At 48.5% G+C, this 9,304-nt stretch overlaps 1 protein-coding gene across 1 annotated transcript; it reads right to left on the reverse strand.

Moving 5' to 3' along the window:
* Positions 1–1,342: 1,342 nt before the first annotated feature.
* Positions 1,343–2,371, reverse strand: LOC141981010 (olfactory receptor 52B2-like). Its single transcript, XM_074942829.1, has one exon. It carries the CDS (start codon positions 2,369–2,371, stop codon positions 1,343–1,345), a length of 1,029 nt encoding a protein of 342 aa, XP_074798930.1.
* Between the last annotated feature and the right edge of the window lie 6,933 nt (positions 2,372–9,304).

Raw genomic sequence — 9,304 nt, forward strand, 5'->3', positions numbered from 1 at the left:
TATTTAGAAAAGCTGGACATACACAAGTCCATGGGTCCAGATCTAATGCATCCAAGGGTGCTGAGGGAGTTGGCTGATGTGATTGCAGAGCCATTGCCCATTATCTTTGAAAATTTCTGGAGATCGGGGGAGGTCACGGACGATTAGAAAAAGGCAAATATAGTGCCCATCTTCAAAAAATGGAAGAAAGAGAACGTGGGGAACTACAGACCGATCAGACTCACCTCAGTCCCCAGCAAAATCACGGAGCAGATCCTCAAGGAATCCATGCTGAAGCACTTGGAGGAGAGGAAGGTGATCAGGAACAGTCAACATGGATTCACCAAGGGCAAGTCATGCCTCACCAACCTGATTGCCTTCTATGATGAGATAACTAGCTCTGTGCATATGGAGAAAGTGTATGTATATCTTGACTTTTGCAAGCTTTTGATATGGTCTCCCACAGTATTCTTGCCACCAAGTTAGAGAAATATGGATTGGATGAATGGACTGTAAGGTGGATAAAAAGCAACGACCCTGAGAAGGATTTAGGAGCTCACATATCTTTGTGGAAGGTGCTGTAACGAAAAAAAAATTACTGGGTTCAATAGAGGGGTGACTGGGTATAATTCTAGGGTGTGTGTTATACGGGCGGTCAGACTGTGGTTCCTTATGGCCTTAAACATTATGAATCACCATGTTTGCTGTGGGGTGGGGTGTGGGGTGTGTGGTGCCCTTGCCATGTCCTCTTGGGGCGGATCTCCAGGTCAAGGAGGCCAATGATGGCACAGTCAAAGCCACCCCTGCTCAGGTTCTGGGCTGTGCAGAGGAGGGCCATGCAATCCCTGTGCTGCCTCCCTGAGGAGACTTGCTCCTGGCTTCCATGCTGGCCCCAAAGTGTGCTCACTTTGCCAATGAGGAAACCGAGGAGAAAAGAAACTCTCCCATGGTGACACAGCAGGTTGGAGGGAGAACCAAGATTAGAGACCCTGTCTCCCAATGTGCAGTCCAGGGCACTTCCCACTGTCCCAGGGCATGGCCCCCTTGGCTGCTGCTTTCTGTTGCCACTAAGAGTGCAGCTCAGATGCAGGTTGTCTCAGAGGAGATGCACACACCATGCTCTCTCACAGGCTGATTTTACCTTTGTGCTTTCTTGGTTTGTTGTTTCCCTTCATCTTAGAGCAGAGACTCATTCTGTCTGGCTGCCTTTTGTGGAAGGGAGCTGTGTTGTTGTAGCCATGTCTGTCCCCGGATATTAAAGAGACAAGGTGAGGAGGGAATAGCTTTCATTGGACCCAACTTCTGTTGACGAGAGAGACCAGCTTTGGAGCTTACACAGTGTAAGTACATAGTAAATACTCCCCTACAGTTCCAATGAAAACCTGGCTTTAATCTCCAAGTCCCAAAGCATTTTCTGTTGCCTCCTTGGGCTCAGCAAGAAGCTTCTGCTGCAGCATCGATAAAATAGATTGATCACCCGTTTCAGGATCTCTTTTGTTGTCACCGCATAAACGATGGGGTTTAACATGGGGGGAATGAGCACATAGAGGTTGGCCAGTAGGATGAGAATATAACCTGGGATGATGTGCCCAAATCGGTGTGCAAAAGAAGAGAAAAAAGCCGGCATGTAGAACATCAGTATGACACAGACGTGGGAGCCACAGGTGCGTAGAGCCTTGAGCCGGGCGTCCTTGGAGGGGAGCCGGAAGACGGCCCTGAGGATCAACCCATAAGATGCAGCAATGAGCACAGCATCCAAACCGATTGCTAAAATAGCCACGGCTACACCATACCAGACATTGACTGTGATGTCATCACAGGCCAGCCGGGCTACGCCCATGTAGTCGCAATAGTTGTTAGGCAGGAGGTTGGATCTGCAGAACTTCAGCTGCTTCACGAGAAAGATGAGAGGGAAAATGACACAGAAACTTCTTGTGACAACTGCCAGCCCCATCTTCCCGATCACAGACTTGGTTAGCACACTGGTGTATCTCAGGGGGTCGCAGATGGCAACGTACCGATCAAACGCCATGGCCAGCAGGATGGCTGACTCGGCAATAAAACTGACATGGATGAAGAACATCTGGGTCAGGCAGGCAGCAAAAGAAATTTCCCCTGCTCTAAACCAGAATACAGCCAGCATCTTGGGCACTGTGGTGGTAGATAACAGCAGATCAGCAGCGGCCAGCATGGAGACGAATAGATACATGGGCTCATGGAGGCTTCGTTCTGTTAGTATGATGAACAGTAGGAGAGAGTTCCCACAAAGTGTCGTAACGTACATCAGACAGAAGGGGATGGCGATCCAGACATGAGACTCCTCCGTACCCGGGATGCCGGTCAGGATGTAGGTCACAGGGGCAAAAAAGGTGTGATTGTCAGCTGGCATCATTTACCATTGCCTGGTTCTTCTATTCAGTTTCCAATAACTAACAGCAAAAGAAACAATCAGTGAGAACTCAAGTGTCAGCTAGCCCTGGAGTGCATTTGTTGACAGTGTAACGGGTTCCCCCAGGGGTGCCACCTGGAACTGGGGTTTAATTGAGCCCTCTGACCCACCAGCCTGCACTCCCTCTCACACTGTGCTGCTGTCAAAAACTGAAGACCTGCTCCCAATCTCACCATTACACCAGGATACACACAGATCAGGATGCACACCCAGCTGCGGTGACATGCAGGCTCTTGAACCAGCCACTGCATGTGAACCAACCAAAGAGAGGCTGCAGCCAAATTGACCACCAGCTTCCCAGATTCATACCACCCACTGGAGTATAAACCCAAAATGTTACCGTCTTACCCTGCACAGATAACTGTAGAGCGTAAGCTCATAGAATTCGCCCCCTTCCTGAATGAGTAAAGGAATATACAACAGCCTTTGTCCCTCGAGCTATGATTTCCCCATGCACTTCATTCCAACTCACTAGTTTAGATAAAGCAAAAACAATGTTATTAACGATGAAAGACAGATTTTAAGTGATTATAAGTGATAGCAAACAGATCAAAGCAGATTACCTAGCAAATAAACAAAAATGCAACCTAACCTTTATATAAAATCTTAAAATCTATTTTTTGTAGTTAATAAACTTGTTTTGTTATAATCTAAACCAGTGAGCGTTGAGTAGAGTGCTTGATGAAAATCTCTCCTTGGTTACCCCAAGTGTGCAAGGTCCTCTTCACATTGAGGGAGAGGCGACCGGGTATTAAACACACACTGGCCAGATTTGAAAAGGGCAGGATGGTTCTGCTCTGGGGTCCTAGCCTGGAAAGCTGGTGGTTAAAGAGCCTGTGTGTAATTGCAGCTGGGTGTGTCTCTGCCTGTGTGAATGCTGATGATGGTGCAGGCTGGAGGGCTTTTCAGCTTGTCACAGCAGTACAGGGTGAGTGGCAGCCCAGGTGGGTGGGTCAGCGGGCTCAATGGTACCCCAATTTGGGGAGAACCTCTCACAATCAGTACCAAAGCAGCCTTTATAAGCGGTTGCTCCTGGGTTCTACAGTTTGGACATTCACAGCTATGCTGCTTCAAACCAGCTAACTTCTGAGAACCAGAATGGACCCAGTCCTGAGGTCTTTGTTGATTTTAATGGAAGTTTTGCCTGAGTGAAGGCCTCGAGATTTGGGGTTCAAAGATTTGGGGTGAGTAGGTTTCCAATGAGGTTTACTCTGAACAGTTACGTAACCAAGAATGGCCCAGTCCAGAGCCCACTGAGTTCAACAGCAAGACCCCCAGTGACTTCCGTGGGAGTGGATCAGGGTAACCCAGTGACCTCTTCCTAACTTTGAACTACAGAGCAGTCACAGGAGCATTATCTCCATGCCATGGGCTCCCCTCCTGCCCCTGCAGTCAGAATTAGACACCCCCATTCTATCCAAGCCCAGCTCAGACATTTCATAACTTTCATGTGTTTCCATTCGCCCCTTCGCAGATTCATTCCCTGCAAAGGACTCACCAGGCTCCGGCCCCAGATGGGGAGGAGGAATCTCCGTCTGTGACCCTGTTGGGGAGCTCAAAGCGGCGGGGAATCTGCACCGACCGGGGCTGAGGTACAGGGATATTTATACTGCTGCTCTGTGAATCCCAAAGGGGGACTCAGAGCTGGCCCAGAGCCCCAGGGACCTGGCCTGGGAGACTGGCTCAGGTGGTGAACAGCAGCAGAGAATTAACCCTTTCCTCTTCTCATTTGTTTGAGCTGATCATTTCTCCTTTTGTATGTTACTTACAAAGGTTGTTGTGACACTGAGGCCCTGGCAAAGAGTTCCCTGTTCTTTGCAAACAACTCATCTCAGGCCTGACAAACTCCCTACACCACACACATGCCTTATGGAATATTTACCCGTAAAGAGTAGCATGTAAGGTGTGTGCAGAAAGCTTGTAACTTCTCAAGCTTCATAACCATTGCAAAAGGCATGTCCAGGTAACAGTTAAGGAATAACATATATTGATATTGACAGTGTGCTCTATGGACTTGGAGTAGAAGTTAGTCACCAGGGCATAGTGTGTCTTGGTGATGGTCACTCCAGGAGGGCATCATCACCCTGCGCTGGTTAGCCGGGGATGTAACGCCAGACTCAGTTCTCCAGCCATGCTCCTTCCCAAGATGATCAATGGAAAACCATCAGAGACAACTGCAAACAATCAACACCACTTGGAGGTAAATGAAAGAACATTACAAGACTATGGACAGAGACAAAAGACTGTTTCAGGAGAACACAGAGCAGGGAAAGGCCCTCTGGATCCTTTCACTGAGGAGACATCACCTGGTGCGGGGACGTTCTCATGAAAAGTTGGATCCTGGAGTCAGGGGGTAACGAGGTGACTCCCAGTCCTGGGAGATCTGAGAATCATCTCAGTAGTTCTTATACAGACTGCCTTTAGTCTCACTTTGTCCAACCATCCTGAAAACCTATATGTGTGTGTGTGCCATGTTGCTGTAGCCCTGTCAGTCCTGGGACATTAGAGAAACAAGATGCGGGAGGGAATATCTTTTACTGGACCGACTTCTGTAGGCCTGAATGGTCCCTTCGAATAGGTGTGAACTACTCCTGCTAAACTATCTGGTCCACCTTGTATTTAGCTGGGACACTCTCAATACCTTTCCCAGACCTGAAGAACTGCTCCATGTAGCTTGAAAGCTTGTCACTCACCCCAGCAGAAGTTGGTTCTATAAAAGATATCACTTGCTCCTGTGATCACCGATCTACAGGTGGGGAAGCAGGAGAAGGGAACTGACCTCCCCCTGCCCTGCGTAATGCCACAATCCAGGACCAAATCATGCATACCAGCCCCCACTTCTGCACTCCCAGGGCACCAGCTCCCTCCTGCCCATCCTGCTTCTGCAGCAGTTCTCTGCACTGCTCCCCGGCTGGGCCGACTGTGACATCACCGATGACATCTTTGTGAGCAGCAATGGCCTTGGCAGCCCCTACCTCCCTGCTCCCCGAGAAAGACCCAAGAAAGATGCTGATCCATTGGAGAGGGCTCAGAGAGGAGCCACAGGAATGATTAAGATAGTGAGAGGCTCAAAGAGCCCAATCTGTTTAGTTTAACAAGGAGAAAATAAAGTCTGATCACAGTGTGTGAGTATCTACACAGGGAACAAACTTTTAACAATGGGCTCTTCAGTCTAGCCGAGAAAGGTCTCACATGATCCACCGGCTGGAAGTGGAAGCTAGACACATTCAGACTGGGAATAAAGTGTAGATTTCGAACAGCGAGGGGAATTAACCATTGGAACAATTTATAAGGGTTGTGGTGGATTCTCTATCACTAAACATTGTTCAATCACTATTGGATGTTTTACTAAAAGTTCTGCTCTGGGAATTATTTGGGGGCAGGCCTTCAGCCTGTGAGGTGCAGGGGGTCACAATAGATGAACACAATGTTCCTTTCTGGCCTTGGAATTAATGAATCTGTGAATAACAGGGATGTGAAGCCAGCAACAGTCCAGCTTCCTGGGTCAGAATCTCCTCTGCCTTGGTGCAATGTCTACCCTAGTTTGTAAACTCCTCGGTGCAGGATCTCATCTTGATTTGGGAGGTGCCTGCAGAGCCCTTGGGCCCCAATGGAAACAAGATTAAATAACAATATTGAGCTGTTTTATCAGTGGGTCTCAAAGCACTCTACAAAGGACGGCAGTATCATTGATCCCATTTTCCAGATGGGAAAACTGAGGCACAAGGATGTGCTGTAACTTGCCCAAGATGCTCCAGCAGGCCGGTGACAGAGCTTGGGGATTGAACCCAGATCTCTTGAATCCCAGCCCAGACTCACAGCCTGTGTGGAGGTTGTGACATTCTATACCTTAAGGGAGCATCCTGTAACACCCATATTCCTCATTTATATGTAATTGTGATCTTGCATAGAAAGCTGAAACCTGCTGTTCTATCTCACTAGGTACATCTTTTGTGCATATGAAGTTATGAGAATGGTGTTGTATGGTGGTCACTAAAACATGCTGCAAGTTGGGGAATCAGCCAGTTATTAGCTCCCTAGAGGCAACAGCAAGGAAAGTAACAAACAGCCGGATGGGGTGTCAATCAACCCATCAACAGTGTATTGTCCAGCAAGGGAGCCACAATGCAATGACTCACCTGCATGAGGCCACACCAGGGGAATTGCTCAACCTTGCCTGGAGACTCAGCAATGCCCCCCAGACATGCCTGGACTTGTGTTCTCCAAGCACATGGGACTGAGGGTATAAACACTGTGTGATTCGTGAGTGGCTCTGGGAGCATTCATGCAAACTAACAGGGTTTGGGGTCCACTTGCGGTTCTGCTGAATGACAACAGCACCTGGAGGGGTTTCCTGCTGGTCAATAGGGAGGCATTGTGAGAGACAGCTCAGGCTGGAGAGAGTTCAGGGGGCACAGCGGTTCCAGAGTCCCAGGCTGCCCCCTGGGGATCCCGTCACACATGTCATCCAGGGTCTACATCTCCCTGCCATGCAGACAGTTTTTCCATGGGGTTACAGGACTGGCCAAGGGAGAACGGAAGGATCCTTTTCTCTTGTCCTTCAGTGATGTACAGCAGGATCAAGAGCAATTAACCTAGAGCCGGTATGTAATGGGGTCTGTAACTAACTGTCCGGCTCCCTCCTTCCTCCCTGAGCCAGAGGCCCCCCACCCAAAGCAGAAGCTACTGGGAAAATGGGGAAAATTAAACAGGTTGTGAACTTCCAGTTCATTGAGGTACAAACCTCAATCGGGGGAGGTCATGGACAATTGGAAACAGGAAAATATAGCACCCATCTTTTAGAAAGGGAAGAAGAAGAATCTGGGGAACTATAGACAGCTCAACCTCACCTCAGTCCCTGGAAAAAGCATGGAGCAGGTCCTCAAAAAATCCATTTTGAAGCACTTAGAGGAGAGGACGGTGATTAAGAACAGTCAACATGGATTCACCAAGGGCATGTTATGCCTGACAAACCTAATTGCCTTCTATGATGAGATAACTGGCTCTGTGGATATGGGGAAACCGGTGATGTGATATATCTTTTGATATGGTCTCCCACAGTATTCTTGCCAGCAAGTTAAAAAAGTATGGATTGGATGAATGGACTACAAGATGGACAGAAAGCTGGCTAGATCATCGGGCTTAATGGGTAGTGATCAATGGCTCGATGTCTAGTTGGCAGCCGGTATGAAGCAGAGTGCCCTGGGGTCTGTTTGTTCAACATCCTGGGTTTGTTCAATATCTTCATTAATGATCTGGATGATGGGATGGATTGCACCCTCAGAGTGTTTGCAGATAGCACTAAGGTGAGGGGAGAGGTAGATACGCTGGAGGGTAGGGATAGGGTCCAGAGTGACCTAGACAAATTGGAGGATTGGGCCAAAAGAAATATGATGAGGTTCAACAAAGGCAAGTGCAGAGTCCTGCACTTAGGACGGAAGAATCCCATGCACCGCTACAGGTTGGGGACCGACTGGCTAAGCGGTAGTTTGGCAGAAAAGGACCTGGGGATTACAGTGGATGAGAAGCTGGAGATGAGTCAGCAGTGTGCCCTTGTTGCCAAGAAGGCCAATGGCATATTGGGCTGCATTAGTAGGAGTATTGCCAGCAGATCTAGGGAAGTGATTATTTCCCTCTATTCGCCACTGGGGAGGCCACACCTGGAGTATTGCATCCAGTTTTGGGCCCTCCACTACAGAAAGGATATGGACAAATTTGAAAGAGTCCAGCAGAGGGCAACGAAAATGATCAGGGGGTTGGGGCACATGACTTACGAGGAGAGGCTGAGGGAACTGGGGTTATTTAGTCTGCAGAAGAGAAAAGTGAGGGGGCATTTGATAGCTGCCTTCAACTACCTCTAGGGGAGTTCCAAAGAGGATGGAGCTCGGCTGTTCTCCATGGTGGCAGATGACAGAATAAGGAGTAATGGGGGAGGTCTAGGTTGGATATTAGGAAAAATTATTTCACTAGGAGGGTGGTGAAACACTGGAATGGGTTCCCTAAGGAGGTGGTGGGATCTCCATCCTTAGAGGTTTTTAAGGACCGGCTTGACAAAGCCCTGGCTGGGATGATTTAGTTGGGGATCGGTCCTGCTTTGAGCAGGGGGTTGGACTAGATGACCTCCTGAGGTCCCTTCAAACCCTGATATTCTATGATTCAATGAAACCTGCCCCTGAGCTGCCTCCACTCCACAGCCTGGCTTCACACTTGGAGAGTGGACAGCCCCCAGCTGGGATATCCCCCATCCCGAGCTATCAGCCACCCTCGAGCCCACTCTGCCCCCAGAAATTTCCTCATCTGCAAATAGGTTTATGGAGGGGATGGTATACTGAGATTGTCTACAATGGCGTATGGCCCTTACATATGCCTATGTGGCGTATGCAACCGGAAGCAGCAAATATTTCCAATGGCTTTAGAAGATTAACACACTATGTTGGGAAGAGATAACACCGATTTTGTAAAGGGAAATCATGCCGCACCAAGCTAATAGAAATCTTTAGGGCATTAACAAGAATGTGGAGAAGGGTGATCCAGTAGCTATAGTGCACTTGGACTTTCAGAAAGCCTTTGACAAGGTCCCTTACCAAAGGCTCTTAGGCAAAGCGAGCTATCATGGGATAAGACAGAAGGCCCCCCATGGCTCTGTAACTGGTTAAAATATAGGAAACAAAGGGTAGGAAAAAATGGTCCATTTTCACAATGGAGTGAGGTAAACGCCGGGGTGCCCGAAGGATCTGTACTGGGACCAGTGCTGTTCAACACATTCCTTAATGATCCGGAAAGAGGGCGTGAACAGTGAAGTGGCAAAGTTTGGAGAGGAATCAAAATTATTCAAGCTAGTTAAGTCCAAAGCAGACTGTGAACAGTTACAGAGGG

Source organism: Natator depressus, chromosome 1 (genome assembly GCF_965152275.1).
Source record: "Natator depressus isolate rNatDep1 chromosome 1, rNatDep2.hap1, whole genome shotgun sequence".
Lineage (NCBI taxonomy): Eukaryota > Metazoa > Chordata > Testudines > Cheloniidae > Natator > Natator depressus.